At 42.8% G+C, this 21,747-nt stretch overlaps 1 protein-coding gene across 5 annotated transcripts in view; it reads left to right on the top strand.

Moving 5' to 3' along the window:
* The window catches only part of dmxl1 (Dmx like 1), a 228,418-nt gene that overhangs the window by 32,824 nt on the left and 173,847 nt on the right, over positions 1 to 21,747 (top strand). For all 5 annotated transcript variants that reach the window (XM_085987007.1, XM_085986999.1, XM_085986990.1 and 2 more), the window contains exons 3-5: positions 5,030 to 5,107; positions 8,107 to 8,182; positions 11,123 to 11,261. In XM_085987007.1, coding sequence (XP_085843133.1) covers positions 5,030 to 5,107; positions 8,107 to 8,182; positions 11,123 to 11,261 — 293 coding nt within the window. The remainder of the gene's footprint in view (positions 1 to 5,029; positions 5,108 to 8,106; positions 8,183 to 11,122; positions 11,262 to 21,747) is intronic.

The raw sequence follows: 21,747 nt of genomic DNA, 5'->3' as shown, positions 1-21,747 counted from the left end.
ATGAAATTTAATACAGAAAAATGTGAAGTATATTTGTAACTGGAGCAAGATTGCAACGTTAATTATTCTGGAATGCAAAGATAAACCCCGGCTTCTATTCTCTACTGCTAGCTGTTGTCTTAAGCCCCCTCCCCTGTTTCCTCCACCCTAACCGACAAGTGTGAGGAGCTTGTGGACTTCTTTGTCTCTAAGATTGCGACCATCTGCCTCTGCCACTTTCCTTCCTTCCCCCAGCCCACCAGGCCAAACGGCCTCTAAGGTTCCCCCCCTGCCCTAGCCCTGAACTCTCATCTTTCTCCAGTTTCTCTCTGATCTCCCCTCATGACCTCTCTGCGTTCATCTTGTCTGAGACCCACTTCTTGCTCCCTCGACCCTATTCCCACCAAACTGCTGACACCTAAATTCCTTTTTCTGTTTCCTATGTTAGCTGACATTAATGGTTCTTCTCGGGTACTGTCCCCCGTCCCTCAAATCTGCCATCACCCCGCTCCTCAAAAAACCAACCCTTGACTCCTTTGTCCTTGCAAACTACCACCCCATCGCTGTTATTACCTCTCTGAAACTGACCGCAACTTCAGGATTTAGTGCATGCGCATCTAATCGTGGAAATCCTGAAGTTGTGGTCAGTCATTCACTGCTTCAACATGGGCTGCGCTGTGGACCTCCTCCTCCCCCCCCCTGCCCTCTGCCCCCCCCCCATAGCCGGCAATCAGTAAAATGGATGAAAACTTGGGCTTGTCTGCGCCAATATCGTTGTTAAATACCCCATTAAATGTTAAGCCTTGTTAGAATAGGTGTAACTGGGATTTTAACAGCGTATTGACTGCTAAACAAATGTTCTAGCTCTGAAAAACTAATTTTTATATTTGTGGAGTGTATAATTTCTCCATTATCATAAAAATTACAATTTAAAAAAAAAAAAAAAAAAAATGTTTTGACTTCTACCATATCCCTATGTGAAAGCCCCAATCTTTATTTCACTCTCTAACATTTATAAAAAGTCCAGATAAAAGCAGCTTTTCACTTCCTGGTTTGCTGTCTGAGAATTCTTCAATGTTATTAGCTATTTAGACAGCTTGTTGACGTCACTGCAACTCTTCGCTGGGAATCCCCTATTCACAGCACAGCACATGTCGAAAAAGGCAAACTTCTCGCCACTAAGATCTCTGTGGACAGCTTTCTTCAGGGTGAGCGCTTTTGCTTCGCTGCTGACAGCAAATTACAGGGTGGGATGACAAATTCTTATACAAATATTTGGGGTTCCTGCCGTTTACAAAATGGCATTTGCCTACACATGTCACTGACGCTCTGAAGAAATTCATTGTATGTGAAGCACTTTGAGGCATAAGGCAATAAAAGCACTGTTAATGAACTGCAGAGACAGTTATTCCACAGTGCTATTCACACTTGTCTGAAAATGCTTGCCCTACTTCATTGGAAAAAAGGACATTGAATTCAGCTTTTCTACTCTTTAAAGAAAAGCAATCTATAAAATGTACCTGCCTTTTTTGTACTCGAATGCAAGTTGCAGCAATTTTCTCATTTCTGCAGTTCTGGAGATCGTTTTCTGTTTGCAATGATGGTGGCTATCTGTATAACTAATGCTTAGAATCGTTTATTCCAGAATAAACGTGCATCCATTAAGCAATTGCATTATCTGGAGTTCAGTATAGGATATGGGCATTAGAAATTTGCAATGTAAAAATGGCAAAATTATTGAATGGAAAAAAAATTATACTTGTGTGATCTACATTGATCAATGAGGAAGCGGTAACATAGTGGTTATATTACTGGACTAATAACTAGAGGCCTGGACTAAAGATCCAGAGACATGAGTTCAAATCCCACCACGGCAGCTGTGGAATTTAAATTCCGTTCATTAAATAAATCTGGAATAAAAAGCTAGTATCAGTAATGGTGAGCATGAAACTACCGGATTGTTGTAAAAACCCATCTGGTTCACTAATGTCCTTTTAGGGAAGGAAATCTGCTGCTCTTACCTGGTTTTGTCTATATGTAACTCCAGAACCACAGCAATGTGGTTGACTCCTATCTACCCTCTGAAATGGCCGAGCAAGCCACTCGGTTGTATCAAACTGCTAGTATTTGGAAACAGCAAAGGCACACCCAGCCCAGTCAACCCTGCAAAGTTCTCCTTTCTAACATCTGGGGACTTGTGCCAAAATTCGGAGAGCTGTCCCAGAGACTCATCAGGTAACAGCCTGACATAGTCATACTTGCAGAATCGTACTTTTAGCCAACATCCGAAACTCCTCCATCACTATCCCTGGGTATGTCCTGTCCCACCAGCAGGACAGACTCACCAGACGTGGGGGCACAGTGGTATACAGTCGGGATGGAGTGGCCCTGGGAGTCCTCAACATTGACGCCAGACCCCATGAAGATTCATGGCATCAAGTCAAATGTGGGCAAGGAAACCTGCTGATTACCACCTACAGCCCTCCCTCAATTGATGAACCAGTATTCCTCCATGTTGAACACCACTTGGAAGAAGCATTGAGGATAGCAAGGGCACAGAATCTACTCTGGATGGGGGACTTCAATGTCCATCACCAAGAGTGGCTTGGTAGCACCACTACTGACCGAGCTGGCCAAGTCCTGAAGCTGCCAAACTGGACCTGCAGCAGATGGTGAGAGAACCAACATGAGCTGAAAACCTACTTGATCTCGTCCTAACCAATCTACTTGTCGTAGATGCATCTGTCCATGACCGCATTATTAGGGGTGACCACCACGCCTTGTGGAGACAAATTCCTGTCTCCACACTGAGGGCACCTTCCATCATGTTGTGTGGCACTACCACTGCATGCTAAATGGGATAGATTCAGAACAGATCCAGCAGCTCAAAACAGGACATCCATGAGGTGCTCTGGGCCATCAGCAACAGCAGAATTATATACCACCACAATCTGTAATCTCATGGCCCAGCATATCCCTCGCTCTACCATTGCCATTAAGGGGACCAATCCTGATTCAATGAGGAGTGTAGCAGAGCAGAGTACCTAAAAATGAGGTGCCCACTTGGTGAAGCCAGAAGAAAGGACTGCATGCATGCTAAACAATAGGAGCAGCATGCTATAGACAGAGCTAAGTGATCCCACAACCTAGACAGAGCTAAGTGATTCCACAGCCAACAGTTCAGATCAAAGCTCTGCAGTCCTGCCACATCTAGTCGTGAATGGTGGTTGACAATTAAACAACTAACGAGAAGGTTCCCCATCCCCATCCTTAATGATGGCGGAGCCCAGCACGTGAGTGCAAAAGGCCAGGCTGAAGCGTTTGCAATCATCTTCAGCCTCCTTCACCACCACCACAGAAGTCAGTCTTCAGCCAATTCAATTCACACCACATGATATTGAGAAATGGCTGAGCGCACTGGATACAGCAAAGGTTATAGGCCCTGACAACATCCCAGCTGTAGTGCCAAAGACTTCTGCTCCAGAACTAGCCACACCCCTAGCCAAGCTGTTCCAGTACAGCTACAACACTGACATCTACTCGACAAAGTGGAAAATACCCCAGATATGTCCTGTCCACACAAAGCAGGACAAATCCAATCCGACCAATTACCGCCCCATCAGTTTACTCTCGATCATCAGCAAAGTGATGGAAGGTGTCGTCGACAGTGCTATCAAGCAGCACTTGCCAATAACCTGCTCACCAATGCTTAGTTTGGGTTCCGCCAGGACCCCACTGCTTCAGACCTTGTTACAACCTTGATCCAAACATGAATAAAAGAGCTGAATTCTAGAGGTGAGGCGAGAGTGACTGCCCTTGACATCAAGGCAGCATTTGAGTGTGGCATCAATGAGCCCTAGTAAAATTGAAGTTGATCGGAAACTATCCGCTGGCTGGAGTCATACCTAGCACAAAGGAAGTTGGTTGTGGTTGTTGGAGGCGAATCATCTCCGCCCCAGGACATTGTTGCAGGAGTTCCTCAGGGCAGTGCCCAAGACCAACCAGCTTCATCAATGACCTTCCCTCCATCATAAGGTTAGAAATAGGGATGTTCGCTGTGTTCAGTTCCATTAGCAACTCCTCAGATAAAGAAGCAGTCCGTGCCCGCATGCAGCAAGACCTCAACAACATTCAGGTTTGGGCTGATAAGTGGCAAGTAACATTTGCGCCACACAAGTGCCAGGAATGACAATCTCCAACAAGAGAAAGTCTAGCTACCTCCCCTTGACATTAACGGGATTACCATCGCCGAATCTACCGCCATCAAGATCCTGGGGGGTCACCATTGATCAGAAACTTAACTGGACCAGCCACATAAGTACTGTGGCTACAAGAGCAAGTCCGAGGCTGTGTATTCTGTGGCGAGTGACTCACCTCCTGACTCCCCACCCCAAAGCCTTTCCACCCTCTACAAGGCACAAGTCAGGAGTGTGATGGAATACTCTTCACTTGCCTGGATGAGTACAGCTCCAACAACACTCGAAGCTCAACACCATCCAGGCCAAAGTACCCTGCTTGATTGGCACCCCATCCACCACCTTAAACATTCACTCCCTCCACCACCTGCGCACCATGTCTGCAGTTTGTACCATCTACAAGATGCACTGCAGCAGCTTGCCAAGGCTTCAATAGCAACTTCCAAACCTGCGACCTCTATCACCTAGAAGGGTAATGGCAGCAGGCACATGGGAGCACGTCCCCCTGCAAGTCAGACACCATCCTGACTTGGAAATATATTGCTGTTCATTCTTCGCTAGGTCAAAATCCTGGAACTTTCTCCCTAACAGCACTATGGGAGTACCTTTTTATCTCATGAACTGCAGCAGTTCAGGAAGGCAGCTCACCACCACCAAGGGCAATTAGGGATGGGCAGTAAATGCTTGCCTTGCCAGTGACGCCCCTATCCCATGAATTAATCCAAAAAAAACTGGAATCAAGTATCTGCCCTTTGCTCGGTGATCTGATTTTGTTTTTCCTAGCATCAATAGCGAACGTGTAATTGTAGGAATTACTAATTCATTCCTGTTACTTAAATGTGTTTCCTCCACAGATTGCAGCATCATATGGAAATTTGGTTTGCATTTTTGAGCCCATCCCCCTATTAAATCAGAAAACTAAGCATTCTACAGTAAGTGCATACAGTTTGTGATTTATTATTAACCCATTGAGTATATTGTGCTCTTGAATTTTGATGGGTATTTACCTCAGCATTGTTACTGGTATCTGTTTGGTAGGTTTTTTTTGACCTTTTTGGTCAGCAAGTGTTCTGCATTTGTGGAGACCCATGTTTGATTCTCCAAATTATTGAGAAATTTATATTCTCTGGTAGGGTTTCTGATTGCCCAGTATGAAATGCGCACTTTCCTTGTAGGGCATATCCCAATTACTTAACCGTCTCAGAATAAGGGGTCGGTCATTTAGGACTGAGAGGAGGAGAAATTTCTTCAGAGGGTAGTGAATCTTTGGAATTCTCTACCCCAGAGGGCTGTGGCAGCTCAGTCAGGTGGCTGAGTATATTCAAGATAGAGATCGATAGATTTTTGAATATAAGGGATATGGGGATAATGCAGGAAAGTGGAGATGTGGTACAAGATCAGCCATGATCTTATTGAATGGCGGAGCAGGCTCGAAGGGCCAAATGGCCTACTCCTGCTCCTATTTCTTATGTTATGTTCTTAATTCCAGAGAGCTTTGATGCAAGTTGGGAGAACCAGAGATTAGGGTCCCCTAAGTGTGCGCAGGAGTACTGCAGGAGTTTCCAGAACTGTACTGCCTCCAGCAAAGAGTTCTCGTAAACTTCCTGTTGCTTGTCCAGCTAGGGACATGTCATTAGGGCTTTGGTCTTCAGGGTTATCTGGAACAATGTGGAAGAATTCTAGCCCTCAGTTACTGGTCTACCCCTCCAGTTTCCATTAATGTGTTAAGCTGGCCGGTCAATCATCAGTGCCCTGAAGTACTGCGGATATGCCTCTCTAATGTATTGGTTCCATTCTTCTATTGCAAGGTGTGTTATCTTGGAGCCATCATGACTCCCAACTAGATAATCCCAACTTGACTATTAAACAACTGATGAGTGAGGTTTGGTCCTCATGGAAGTCATGTGAAAGCAGCTCTTCAGTAGCATCATGAGCAGTACAACTTGCCATAAAATGTCAGAGCACATTGCCACCTTCCTGGGTGCATATACAATACCTCATTGAATGATAGTTCCATGAACTACTTGCTTCAAGTAATCCAAATGTTATACAAGTGAATACTTCCATATTTGGCCTACAAATAACCCAACTATTGTTCAAGTGTCAAAATTTCCTCATCAACTATATACTGAAAATCTACCTTCTGTGATGCAATGACCAACATAGGGAAGCTTGAGTCACCTTTGAGTTGTGGATATCGATGCCCAATGCTGCATACCAGGCTCACTCATCACCAACTGCTTAATCTAGGTTTCTTTGTGAGGGGCTTTGACAAAGTAGTGTGTGCACCAAGCGGTTGCTACCCCTTCCAGTGTACTTCCTCCCTGCAACCGTTACTCTCTTTTGCCACAACTCCATCTCCCAGCTTGATCATAGCATCTAGCCTGGAGGAAGTCCCTCCATTTCATGTTATGAGTTCTAAACCATGAAAAAGAACTGTTTGGGTACTTGTCTAGTACACTCAAAGCTTAACCTGCATTGGGACTTGGCTGTCCTTGAAGAAAAACCAAAGTGCCCATCATCCCTTCTCCGTGCAGCTCAAGAGGATCTTCTCCAAGATGAAGTTTGCATTCACTAGCATCCTCGGGTACTGAGATAAAGTAACAGTTAGGACAGTTAACACTTCCAGTCAGTATCTTTTGGGATCTTCTCTTAAGCTGTTCAAAGCTATAATACTGCACTTAGGGGCACCTACCACCATGTCTCGATAGTCCGTGGTTGAAAATGAGTAGAGCACACTAGATTTGCAAGTGAGTCTGCCAGCAGCACTATTATCTGCAGAAAGGAGCACAGTGATATCTTCAGACAGCCACCCCAATTCCAACCCTTATGATGCCATCTAACAAATTATTAAAGACAACATCAAATAGGATCGTTGACAGAAATTATATTGAATGTTTTCCAGTTAATATTTTATGATCTGATGTCTTGAACCGACTCATCCCTCAGAAAATTTGAGGAGAAAGATATTAAACTGGATATTTGGAAAATGTTGATTGCCTTTTGAGATTGTCTGCTATATTTCTTGTACATGCAAGAGTAAATGAATTAATCCTGCACTCCCAACAGGGAGCTGTGCTTGGAAGGGGACATAGTTTGGAGATGGGATTACAGCATTGTGGCCCTGATTCTCCAACCAACTGCGAGCATGGCTCAGTGTTGGTGAATTTACCCTCGCGTGTCACAGTTTCGATATTGTTGTTGAATAGAACTGTGGAAGATATTGCACTTGATTTGTAATGAAGGATTAGAGTTTCTTTGGGTATCTATACTGCTTTTCATTGAAGAATGCAGTCAATTGTCTAGTATGGATATTTGTGGTTATTACAGTACATGTAATTAAGTGAAAATCCGCCAATTGTGTATGAACAGAAAATGTATAACAATTTGCGATTATGCACTTTTATTACGTTTTGGATGTTAGAGCAAATTATCCATGTCCTTAATAATACTTATGTACGCAAATCAATTTTTAGAACTTTTTGCAGTATTATTTTAGCATGGGATAAAGTAAAATAAACTAACTGAAGGCAACATGCCCTTAGAACCTGTTTTTAAAAAATAAGAGAATCACTCAATGCAAAAATACTTTATGAATTATCACAATCAGTTAAAATACTGTTAGTGTTCCTTTTTTGTTGCAAGGTTCAGAATTTTATTGCCAAATTTAAGTTTGGATGTTGCCATAGGTTGAACATTGCAAAGTATGGCTAAGATTTAACCTGTGACACAATTGGAGGAGTCCATTAAAGGTGATAGAGCTCTGGCTGTAACATTTAAGATCTTTTAGGGTTTTTCAATATTTCAGCCTTTTAATTATTTGCATTATTTAACAAATTGATTACTTATGTTGATGTACCTTTAACAATGAGGTCTTAAACTAGTTTGAGTTATAGCAGCTTTTATATCTTGTTATATTTGTTCACAACAGCTAAATTATCAATGGCAGAAGAGTGGGCAGTTTGTACTGGAGTCAGTAGCACATAATTTAGCATGGGATCCACAAGGTAAGAGAAAATATTGTATTAGTTTTACATTAGATGCTTGTTTTCCTGCTGACTAGAATGTTAGAAAAGTCATCACCAGATTGATTTGTTTACAGTCAATATGAACCAGCTGTGTTGGGACATTGGTAGTGAGACTATTTCTATGTCAGTTTATTCTGAGTCCTTTTCTCCCTCTACTGTTAAGTCTGTCCGCGAGTCGATTGGCAATAATAAAAATTTGAATTGAAATTTTTATCACAGTTGGGCTAGTGTCTTGGGATAGACGTAACCTGATTTGGGTTTTTGCAGTAGATTAAACTGCCAGAAGGAAACCTGTAGTTTGGTCTTAAAAGACCCAATTAGCCAGATAGATTTTAGCTTCTTGGATAACAGCAGCCATTTGCATTTATATAGCGCCTTTAACATAGTAAAATGTCCTAAGGTGCTTCACAGGATCGTTATAAAACAAAATTTGACACCAAGTCTCGAGATATTGGGACAGATCAAAGGTTGTAAGGAGTGTCTTAAAGGAGGAGACAGAAGAGAGAGGCAGAGAGTTTTAGGCTGGGAAGTCCTGAGCTTGGGGCCTAGGCAGCGGAAGGCATCACCACCAATGGTGGAGCGATTAAAATCGGGGATACGCAAGAGGCCAGAATTGGAGGTGCGCAGAGAGTTTTGGATGAGCTCAAGTTTATGTAGGGTGGAAGATGGGAGCTTGGCCAGAAGAGCATCAGAATAATCAAGTCTAGAGGTAACCAAGGTATTGAGGGTTTCAGCAGCAGATGAGGTGAGGCAGGGACAAAGTCGGACGATCTTACGGAGGTGGAAGTAGGTGGTCTTGGTGATGGAGCAGATATGTGGTCGGACGCTCATCTTGGGGTCAAATATGACGCCAAGATTGTGAACGGTCTGGTTCAGCCTCGGACAGTTGTCAGGGAGAGGAATGCAGTCGGTGGTTAGGGAACAGAGTTTGTGGTGGAGACCGAAGACAATGGTTTCTGTCTTCCCAATATTTAGTTGGAGGAAATTTCTGCTCATTCAGTACTGGATGTCGGACAAGCAGTGTGAGAAATTAGGATAGCAGAGACATCGAGAGAGTGGTGGTGAGGTAAAACTGGGGGTCGTCAGCGTACATGTAGAACCTAACTGTTTTTGGATGATGTCGCCGAGGGGCAGCAGGTAGATGAGAAATAGGAGGGGGCCAAGGATTGATCATTTGGGGGGCTCCAGAGGTAACAGTGCGGGAGTGGGAAGAGAAGCCATTGCAGGCGATTTCCCTGGCTATGACTGGATAGATAAGAATAGAACTAGGTGAGTGCAGTCCTACCCAGCTGGATGACGGAGAAGAGGCGTTGGAGGAGGATGGTGTGCTCAGCCATGTCAAAGACTGCAAGCAGGTTGAGAATGACGAGGGGTGGGGGGGGGGATAGTTCACCATGGTCACAGTCACATAGGATGTTACTTGTGACTTTGAGAGCCATTTCAGTACTGTGGCAGGGGTGGAAACCTGATTGGAGGGATTCAAACATGGACTTCCGGGAAAGATGGCCACGGATTTGGGAGGCGACAACAAATTCAAGGACTTTGCAGAGGAAAGGGAGTTTGGAGGTGAGGCATAGTTTGCAAGGACAGAGGGGTCAAGGGTGGGTTTTTTGAGGACTTGGTTGATGATTGCAGATCTGAAGGGTAGGGGGACAGTACCTGAGGAGAGAGAATCATTAACAATATCAGCTAACATGGGGGCTAGGAAGGGACGATGGGTAGTCAGAAGTTTGGTGGAAATAGGTTTGAGGAAGCAGGAGGTGGGTCTCATGGACAAGATGAGCTTGGAGAGGGCACGAGAGGTGATGGGAGGGAAACTAGAGAAAGATGTGAGTTCAGGGTTAGGGTAGGGGGGGACCTTAGGGGAACTTTGGCCCAGTGGGCTAGGCGAAGGGAGAGAAGCGACAGAGGCAACTGATGGATGGTCTCAATCTTGGTGACAAAGGCGGCCATGAGCCCCTCACATTTGTTGGAGGTGAGGGTGAAGGAGGCAGGGGAGAGGGGTTTAAGAAGACTGTTTGTAGTGGAGAAGAGAAGCCGGGGTGGGGGGTGGCGTTACCTTTTGCATTCCTTGGATAGTTTAAATCTAGATGTATAATCAGATTCGATATTACACCCACAAGATGTGTGGAGAACCAATTCATTGTTGAAATTTAAAGTTGGGTCCCATTTTAAGTTAATCAACAAAATAGGCAGCACTCTTATTTTCAATAATTTTCCTTCCTTTCTTCCTTCTTCCTTCCTTCCTCTTTCCACTTCCTTCCTTCCTCCTCTCTTCACTTCCTTCCTCTCCCACATCCATCCTTCCTTCCCATTTTCCTTTGTTCATTTTTCTTTATCCCACTTTTCCTTTTTCATTCATTACTTTTTTTCCCTTTTTACATTTTCACTCCTTACTTTTTTCACTTTTTTATTTTCTTTCTTTTCTCCTTTTTCCATCCTTTTTCCCTTCCTCTTTTACTTACTTCCATCCTTCCTCTTACTTCATTCCTTCCTCTCTTCCTTGCTTGCTTTTCCCCTCTTCCATTTGTTATTTTCCTGCTTTTGGATGCCCATAACATGCACACAATTTTCCAACTATGACGAAGGGTGGTGTATTTAAGCCTTTACTCTTAACTGTCCACTGAGGGATGTGTCGGAGGGTACAAGTGAAAATACTAAGCCGTACTCCTTCCCTTTTGGTAAATTGTCAAGTTCACAGCCTCTTTCAAGACAACTTTGCCCAGGTTAAGAAATTATCAAGTGGGAAATCTGCATCCCTAGCATTCTATGGCACAATGCTATGATGCAACTTTTGTTCTGTTTCACTAGTTTGTCAATTTTTTAAGTCAAACCTTTCAGCAGATTGCACTGAGGTCAGCTTTGATGAGGACTGAATGATAAACAGCCACTAAAGTAACAGACATTTTTCCATTCTAGGAATTCGTCTCTTGACGGGTTCCAGTTCTTTACAGCTTTGGTCCAATGGGAATCTGGAAATGAATATTAATGAAGAGGAAACTACAGATGAGACAGATCCAAATGAAGTTGCTGATTGGCGATGTATCTGGGAGTCTAAGTAAGGGAGCATTATAGCTTTCATTAGTTGGATGCAAGTTCTGTTTTCAAGACTTTGGTTCTAAATTGTAACCTGTTGAGAAGCACTATTAGCTGTATAATGTAAGGTAAAGTATGTGGTGTATGTGCCTTTAAGAGCCCCTGTGTACTGTAATGCCGGTGGCCACTCGGGCTATATAAGCCTGTATAGTGTCTTGTATCTTTTAGTTCACCTCCGGACTTTGTTCAGTAAACACCTGTTAAACCAACTCCTGCATTCCGTGTCTCCATTAACACACGGATACAACAAAGCATTTCTTAGAAAATGAATGCTATTGTTAAAATTGAATTCCTTATTGAAGAGTTAGAATCATAGAATGGTTACATAATCACAGAAATCACAGAAACCCCACAGTGCAGATAGAGGCCATTTCGGCCCATCGAGCCTGCACCGACACATATCCCACCCGATCCCCGTAACCCCTAAACCAACACATATCCCACCCTATCCCCATAACCCCACGTATTTAATCCCCCTAACACTAAGGGTCAATTTATCATAGCCAATCAACCTAACCTGCACATCTTTGGACTGTGGGAGGAAACCGGAGCACCCGGAGGAAACCCATGCAAACACGGGGAGAATGTGCAAACTCCACACAGACAGTCGCCCAAGGCCGGATTCGAACCATAAAATAGTACAGCACAGAAGGAGGCCATTCAGCCCATTATGCCTCTTTGGTAGAGCTATCCAATTCACCCCACTCCCCTGCTCTTCCCCATAGCCTTGTAATTTTTTTCCCTTCAGGTGTTTATCCAATTCTCTTGAATGCTACTATTGAATCTAGTTCCACCATCCCTTTCAGGCAGTGTATTCCAGATCATAATAACTTGCTGTGTATATAAAAAAAAAGTGTTCCCTCGTGTTGTCTCTGGTACTTTTGCCAATCCCTTCAAATCTGTGCCCTCTGGTTATCGGACCTTCGGCTAATGGAAACAGTTTCTCTCTCTTTTTATTCTATCCAAATGCTTAATGATTTTAAACACCTCTCTCAAATCTCCTCTTAGCCTTCTCTGCTCTAAGGAGAACAACCCCAGATTCTTCAGTCTATCCACTTAATTGTAATCCCTCATCCCTGGAACCATTCTTGTAAATCTCTTCTGTACCCTCTCCAAAGAATTCACATCCTCCCTAAAGTGTGGTACCCAGAATTGGACACAACACTCCAGCTGTGCCGAACTAGTGTTTTATATAGGTTTAGCATAATTTTCTGGCTTTTGTACTCAATGCCTCCATTAATAAAGCCAAGGATCCCATAACGGCCTTCTCAACTTGTCCTGCCACCTTCAAAGATTTGTGCACAAACACCCCCAGGTTCTTGCACCCCCTTTAAAATGGTACCATTTAGTTTATATTGTCCCTCCTCATTCTTTGTACCAAAATGTATCACCTCACACTTTTCTGTGTTGGATTTAATCTCCCATGTGTCCACTCATTCCACCAGCCTGTCTGTCCTCTTGAAGTCCATTACTATCTTCCTCACTGTTTACTACACTTCCAAGTTTTGTGTCATCTGCAAATTTTGAAGTTGTGCCCTGTAACGTCCAAGTCATTAATGTAGATCAAAAATAGCAGTGGTGCTAGTACTGAACCCTGGGGAGCCCCACTGTATACCTCCCTCCAGTCCGAAAAACAGCCATTCACCACAACTCTCTGTTTCTATCCCATAGCCAATTTTGTATTCATGTTGCTACTACCCCTTTTATCCCATGGGCTTCAATTTTGCTAACAAGCCTATTATGTGATACTTTATCAAACACCTTTTGAAAGACCATACACAACATCAATGTACTGCCCTCATCCACCCTCTCTGTTATCTCATCAAAAAACTCAAATCAAGTTAGTCAAACACGATTTGTCCTTAACTCCTTTCTGGCTGTCATTTATCTGTCCATATACTTGTTAAAGTGGCTGTTAATTTTCTCCCAGATTATTGTTTCCGCAAGTTTCCCCACCATCAACGTTAAACTGACTGGCCTGTAATTGCCAAGTTTATCCTTCTCTCCTTTTTTGAACAAGGGTGTAACATTTGCAATTCTTCAGTCCTCTGGTACCACCCCTGTATCTAAGAAGGATTGGATGATTGTGGCCAGCAATTTCTACCCTTACTTCCCTCCGCAACTTAGGATGCATCCCATCGGACTGGGAGACATACCCACTTTAAATACCGCCAGCCTTTCTAGTACCACCTCTTTATCTATTTTTATCTCAAGTATCTCAGCAACCTCCTTGCAGAAACATGGCTGCAGGGTGACAATGCCTGGGAATTAAAAATACCAGGTTATTTAACGATCAGGAAGGACAGGCAGGAAGGAAGGGGAGGTGGGGTGGCTATGTTAATAAAGGAAGGAATCAGTGTAATACAGAGAAATGATATTGGGTCAAAAGATCAGGATAATGAAACAGTTTGGGTGGAGGTAAGGAATAATAAGGGGGAAAAAAACACGAGTGGGTGTAGTCTATAGGCCTCCGAACAGTTGCAACTCTGTTGGACAGAGTATCAATCAGGAAATAGTTGAGGCTTGTAATAAGGGAGCATCTATAATTTATGGGGGATTTTAACTATCATATTAATTGGACAAATCAAATTGGGCAGGGCTGCCTTGAGGATGAGTTCATTGAGTGTATTAGGGATGGGTTTCTTGAGCAGTATGTAACTGAACCGACCAGGAGGCAAGCAACCTTAGATCTGGTCCTGTGTAACGAGACAGGATTAATTAAAAATGTCCTAGTAAAGGATCCCCTTGGAATGAGTGACCATAACATGGTTGAATTCCATATTCAATTAGAGGGTGAGAAGACTGGATCTCAAACAAGCGTGCTAAGCTTGAATAAAGGAGACTATGAAGGTATGAGAGCGGAATTGAGTAGAGTGGATTGGGAAAATAGATTAAAGGGTAAGACGATACATGATCAGTGGTGTACATTTAAGGAGTTATTTTACAACTTCCAAAAAATATATATTCCACTGAGAAGAAAAGGGTGTAAAAGAAAAGACAGCCATCCGTGGCTAAGTAAAGAAATTAAGGATAGTATTCGACTAAAAACAAGGGCATATAAGGTAGCCAAATCTAGTGGGAGGATAGAGGATTGGGAAAACTTTAAAAGACAGCAAAAAATAACAAAAAGATTGATTAAGAAAGGGAAGATAGATTATGAAAGTAAATTAGCAAAAAATATAAAAACAGATAGTAAGAGTTTTTATAGTTATATAAAAAGAAAAAGGGTGGCTAAAGTAAATGTTGGTCCCTTAGAGGATGAGACCGGGAAATTAATGGTGGGAAATATGGAGACGGCAAAAACACTGAATGAATATTTTGTATCAGTCTTTACAGTAGAAGACACTAAGAATATCCCAACACTGGGCAAACGGGGGGGAGGAGCTAAACACGATCAAAATCACTAAGGAAGTGGTACTCGGTAAAATAATGGGACTCAAGGCGGATAAATCACCTGGACCTGATGGCTTACATCCTAGGGTCTTGAGGGAAGTGGCGGTAGGGATTGTGGATGCATTGGTAATAATTTTCCAAAACTCCCTGGACTCGGCAAAGGTCCCGGCAGACTGGAAAACTGCTAATGTAACGCCCTTATTTAAAAAGGGCAGTAGACAGAAGGCTGGAAACTATACACCGGTTAGCCTAACATCTGTGGTAGGTAAAATATTGGAGTCCATTATTAAGGAGACAGTAACAGGACATTTGGATAATCATAATTTAATAGGACAAAGTCAGCATGGTTTTATGAAGGGGAAGTCATGTTTGACAAATTTGCTGGAATTCTTTGAGGAAGTAACATATAGGGTGGATAAAGGGGAACCAGTGGACGTCGTGTATTTAGACTTCCAAAAAGGCATTTGACAAGGTGCCACACAAGATTATTGCTTAAGATAAAAAATCACGGGATTGGAGGTAATATTCGGGCATGGATAGAGGATTGGCTATCTAACAGAAGGCAGAGAGTTGGGATAAATGGTTCATTCTCGGACTGGCAATCAGTAACTAGTGGTGTTCCACAGGGGTCAGTGCTGGGTCCCCAACTCTTTAGAATCTATAACGATTTGGAGGGGGGGGGGGAGAACTGAGTGTAACATATCAAAGTTTGCAGATGATACTAAGATGGGAGGGAAAGTAGTGAGTGAGGAGGACATAAAAACCTGCAAGGGGACATAGACAGGCTAAGTAAGTGGGCAGAGATTTGGCAGATGGAATACAATACTGGAAAGTGAGGTTATGCACTTTGGCAGGAAAAATCGTAGAGCAAGTTGTTATTTTAATGGCAAGAAACTGGAAAGTACTGAAGTACAAAGGGATCTGGGGGTCCTGGTGCACAAAACTCAAAAGGTTAGTATGCAGGTGCAGCAAGTGATTAAGAAGGCCAATGGAATGTTGGCTTTCATTGCTAGTGGGATAGAATATAAAAATAGGGAGGTATTGCTTCAGTTGTACAAGGTATTGGTGAGACCGCACCTGGAATACTGCATACAGTTTTGGTGTCCATACTTAAGAAAAGACATACTTGCTCTCGAGTCAGTACAAAGAAGGTTCACTCGGTTAATCCCGGGGATGAGGGGATGCACATATGAGGAGAGGTTGAGTAGATTGGGACTCTACTCATTGGAGTTCAGAAGAATGAGAGGCGATCTTATTGAAACATATAAGATTGTGAAGGTGTTGGATTCGGTGGATGCGGGGAAGATGTTCCCGATGATGGGTGAAACTAGAACTAGGGGGCATAGTCTTAGAATAAGGGGCTGCTCTTTCAAAACTGAGAGGAGGAGGAACTACTTCGCTCAGAGGGTGGTAGGTCCATGGAATATGCTGCCCCAAAAAGCTGTAGAAGCTACATCATTACATAAATTTAAAACAGAAATAGACAGTTTCCTAGAAGTAAAGGGAATAAAGGGTTATGGGGAGCGGGCAGGAATTTGGACATGAGTCTAGGTTCGGATCGGTCATGGCCCTGTGGGTAGCGGAGCGGGCCCAGGGGCCGTGTAGCCTGATCCTGCTCCTATTTCATGTGTCTAATTCTGTTAGATTTAGGAGATGGTTCTGTGATAGTAGATTGGCGGTTAGGATCAGATCAGCCATGATCTTATTGAATGGCGGAGCAGGTTCGAGGGGCCGATTGGCCTACTCCTGCTCCTATTTCTTATGTTCTTATGTTCTTACCGTAGCTTTGGCAAAGTCCCCTTCCTTGGTTAACACCGATACAGAGTACTCACTTAGTACCTCAGCCATGCCTTCTGCCTCTACCAATACATCTCCATTTTGGTCCCTAATTGGCCCCGCTGCTCCTGACAACCCTTTTACTGTTAATATGCATATACATAGCTTGATCTACAGATATACTCATTAATTTTCTTTTATTAGTGTTCAACATTCATAAGTTTAAATTCGGCATCACTCTTGGGACTTAAGTACATTTCTGTTTCTAGTGGGAAGGATTTCCTTTGAAATATTCAGGAATAAATGCAATTCTTTAGAACATTATTTCAATTATCTTTAACATTTCTAATTCAAAATTTAAATAAAAATCACATTTTAGAGAATTCAGATATTGAAGGTAAACTCTAGGCATTCATGATTAGAAAATAATACATATTTGCTGATTTTAATTTTGACTGTTTTCAACAATTCCATTATTTCTTGGAATCTTTGCATTTATTAGTGCTGAACACTGAATTACAAAAGCAAAATTAAACAGATTCAAATAAATGCCTTGGGAAGAACTGAATGTAGCAAGTGATTGTTAAATTAAAATGAACAAAAATTCGGTATTGAAGTTGATGCTGTATTCAAGCAACAAATATAAATCGAGTTTTTTTTAAAAAAGGTACATTGTACCTAGTACAAAATATCACAGTAACACAAAGATGTTACGTCACACAGTAATAAAGCTATAATGGTTCACTGATTTACCTAATATAATAGGATCTGCCACAGCATTATTTGCAGTCCCATATTGTCAAGTTTGTCCCCAGTAGCAAAACCAAAGGCTCGGTCTAGTTTTCCAAGCCCAGTAATGGCACTAATTAATCCCAGTCCCCTCCTGCATTCCCATTACCAGGCTCAGAGGCATTGATTTACATTGGCAGTGATGTGTATCACAAAACCAGCAATGTGTTTAAATGCATCCATTTAAAAAAAATCTTTTGTGTAATCTAATGCTTTTTAATATTTGTCCTGTAGGTTTGCTTTATTGTTGTGCATAACTGTGGGACATTCTATAATCATCTGCAGTATATATTGCTCAAGTTAATGGAATAAATAGGTAATGCACATCAACACCGACAACAGTGCACATCTATCCAAATATAATGGCCCAGAAATTCGGGTCGGGGGCTTCCCGCGGATGTAAGCTCCCGACCTGCACTTACCTTGCGCGCTGGCCGTTGAGCTGTGGGCCCCTGTGGAATTCCGATCCTGGGCCTGCTCCAATTGCCAACGCGCAGTGCTTGCGTATCCCAGGGGCGCAGTTAGTTCGATGCGTCCCCTGGGATCACGGCCATGGGGAGCCAATCGGAGCAGGGAAATGCCCATTCATAAGTTTGACAGGAAGAGCTGTCAAAACTTATAAATACTACGGGCCCCAAAACATCACTAAATGTTCAAATACATTTTTTTTTAAATCACTTTTAAAATAAACTAAATTACATGAAATAACTATTTTAAACAATAATTTGAATTTTTGAAAAAAATTAATTTTATTTCCTAACGGGGCTAAAAATAAACTTACCTTTTAAAGTATTTAAAAATAATAAACCTGTGGAAAAAATGTTTTAATTTTAATTAATTCACCACTTACCTTGTAAAAAGTAGGCCTTACGACCGCTTTTTAAATGTGTAACTTCTGCAGACTTACCCTCCCGGGAAAATCTGCAAAAAAAATAAATAATAAGTTCGATGCACACGCGTTCGAACTCTGAACCCCTTCGTTCAGGGGAACGGAAGTGCCGGTTTCCCGCGCATGCAGGAAACCGGCAGTTCCATTGGGCTTACGGGTGAGTATCCTGTGCGTACTCACCCGTGGAGACCCGAAGTTCTGGGTCAATAAGTCTTGCATATAGCGTGTCCACAAATCTTACTTTCTATGTTGCAATTTCGCATTGTAAAATGCAATGTAATAGCCAGATTAAAAAATTTTGGGCCCCAAGGCACTAAGAACATTATGCACAGCCCTTCGATCTATTAAGCATGTGTGTCATAAAATGCATGAAGAAATAGGCTTGTAGAATGTTTATATACTGCATCTATATATATAAAACTGCATCCATCTATCTATTTATCTTTATTTATATCTCTCTATCTATCTATCTATATATATATATATATGTCTGTCTCTGTCTGTCTCTGTCTGTCTGTCTGAAAGTTATAGAGCGTACCTACACATGTTATATCAAAAGAAAGCTTATCATTAGGGGACTCTCGTAGGCGTATTTACTTTCTCGTCACACAAAAATTGTTAGGACAATATACAAAAAATGTTCAAAAATCCTACCTGTCATTAGCGTTGACTGACGTCCTGCTTGACCAATCCTACAGTTCACTCACCTGACCAATCAGTGCATCACGGGCGGGTCCTAATCCTCCACTCTCCCTAAACTTCGCCGCCATTTTTTCCATCCCCACAGGGACAGCAGCACCAAAACAAACCCCCACATTCCGGCTCCCGCCCTGCCGGAGCGGCAGGTAAGTTGGGCTCACTTGGGCTGTGCCTCGCAACCGCTCGGCCCGACACACACAGCGGTCGGGGGAGCTGCAGCGGCCGGCCGTCAGCCGCGCGATCCGCGGGGGAGCTCAGCTCCGGTCCGTCTCAGCCCGACAGCCCGGCCGCGCCTCAACCACTAGGCGCCGCGCGGCCGCTATCACAACGGCACCGGGCCTCGGGCGCTAGACAGGGAGAGGGGAGGGAGAGGACCGCACAGGGAGACCAGGGGGGGGGACAGACAGGGTCACGGACACCGCGCGGCCCAAAATTGCTCTGGCAACGCCGGGCTACCCTGCTAGTTAATAATAAAGCAAACGAAATCACAACACTATACTTAAATGAAACTGCTTAATTCTTTACACACTCACACTCACTCACAATTATCTACTATCGGCAGATAATTATAATAATTTAGAATACTAAATATCAGACCACTAAATATTTCAATTGCAGTATTACATTTTTTGGAGGAAGGAATGGCAGGAAATAAATGTATTGAATGTTGGACAGGAATTTATCAGGAAACACAAAATCTTGTAATTACCATGAATATTTAAGATTAATATATATGCTAAAATACTGCTACTGTAGTTTTATGGAACGTCATTTGGACCTGTATAAAAAATAAAGCCTAGCTTGTTGCTCACCCAAGAACTCAAGACTGTCGTGCTATTTCATTGGTGTTGGCTGCTCCGTACACAACCTTTTGAGAGTTTCACAGAAGAATGAACAAAGTTGTGGAATTCAAACCCAAAGCACCAGCAAAAATCCGAGAGCACTGTTTAATAAAAATTCAATTTGACTTATTCAGTCACTGTAAATCACTGGCCCCGAGTTGTCCCTCCTAGCATAAATACCCCCCTTGTTCTAAAACCACGTATCCTCTGACTCACTGAGCACACAGTGGGAATTCTATTAGAATATTATTCAAAATCCTATATATGTGCATTTTTCCTGCCCACAAACCTTATTTCATTTTGTCTTTTTTTGATTTAACACTTGTCTGTCAACATTTAGCATTGAATCTGCCTATATAAACATTTACATTGAGAATTCCCAATGTAAGCAGATACCCATTGAGGTTTGTTGAATGACTCAAATCACTGTAAATATGCTGGACAAGATGGACAACAGGAGTGCAGGATGGGGTAATTCGGATTACTGTTCATGCAAAAGCAGTGGTCGTTGCCCCAGTGGGACAGATGGAGTATAACTGAAGAAGCTGTGGGCTCATTCATGGGAGTCGAGTCTAGGGAGGCAAAGGAATATTGAAAGATTGGAAATGGATTGAGGGAGAGTTATTTTGGAGAAAGCAGTGTTTAAAAAGTGGTATGGTTGGATGAAGGGAAGAGGAGACGATGGAAGGGCAAAGCCCAAGGAAGGGCAAAGAAGGACAATAGTAGTTGTAGGCTTGGGTCTGAGTGGCAACCAAGCTGAGCTCACAAGGGAAGCATGAAACTTGAGATTATAACTTACAGTCCAAAAATTAGATAACGACAAAGCCAGCTGGTAGCAGTTGAATAATCTCCACTTGTAGGTGGTGTAAGTAAGAGCTTAAAGCACCCAACCAGTCAGCAAGCAGAGAACTGATTCAGAGATGGTAGGGGACGAGGTGGATACGAAACCAATACGGGTATCAGTTGGTCAGGTGAGACACTGAATTAAAACCCAGAAATCCACTGGATTAAGAGACTGATGGAGAAATAGTCGACCATGAACCAGCAGAGGTTGATTCAGGCATTGAGCAGATGACATCGGGTAATAATGGCCCAGATTTTGCCATCAGTGACGAACGAATGCCGCCAGCCGTTCATTACACTTGCATTTGCCCACAGTCTTTGTGGGCTTTTGCACTGGAACTTGTGGTAATTAGAAATCCATTTTGGTGCCACGCTGTCTACAGGGGATCTGGGACCTGTATGAAAAGGGCAAGCAAATGTGTATGTCGTTCTTCAATCAGATTGAAGAATTCTAAATGAGCAGCGCAGAGTCTAAACCAGGAGGTTTAAGTTGGAATATTTAATTGAATGCCAAAGCATGTACAGAGTGAAATAGAGGGAAAGAAAGATGGGATTAAAAGAGAAAGAAAGGAAAAGTTTTTAATTTTTAAAATCTCCAACAATAATTAAAATTTGAAGGAAGGAGACCCCACACTTATAAAAGTACATTTTTAGTGCCAAAGAGGTTGTTTGGCAGTAATTAAGACTTATCACACCGTTAAAAATGTACTACACTAGAATGGACAAGCCTTCACTCTTTCTAGCGAATTTATAGGGTATCTAGTAAGTACTGCAACTTCACACGTTCCATGTGTTTCAATGGCAAGTTTCTGGGTGAGACACCGGTTTAGCGAAGTTTCCGGTGGAGCAGGGCAACTCTGACAGCAACTTCCTGTTCTGCATTTAACTGCGCATGTGCAGTCGCCAGAAGTTGCTGTCCGATTTACTCTTTAATAACGGTGAGCACTGATGGTCTCACTGTTATTCCTACTGAAAAATCTGGGCCATTAGATAGATTCATGGACCAGTAGGGAGCTGTGATGCAAATGAAAAAAAATCCAGGTGCAAGAGCAGTGAAGACTGGGGAGCCAGAAGAGGATGAAGAGTTATCCAATAGACCCATGGACTGAGGAAGATGATCCAAGAAGCAGGGCAGCATACGGAGCAAGGAGAACCGGTCAGAAAATAGTGATGGAGCAAATCCGAGCCAGCTATGAACTGAACAAGGCAGGGTCCAG

Source organism: Somniosus microcephalus, chromosome 1, assembly GCF_052327205.1.
Source record: "Somniosus microcephalus isolate GS21.2 chromosome 1, FLI_Smic_1.0, whole genome shotgun sequence".
NCBI lineage: Eukaryota > Metazoa > Chordata > Chondrichthyes > Squaliformes > Somniosidae > Somniosus > Somniosus microcephalus.
Note: the sequence above shows the minus strand (reverse complement) of the source record. Positions and strands in the feature narration are given on the sequence as shown.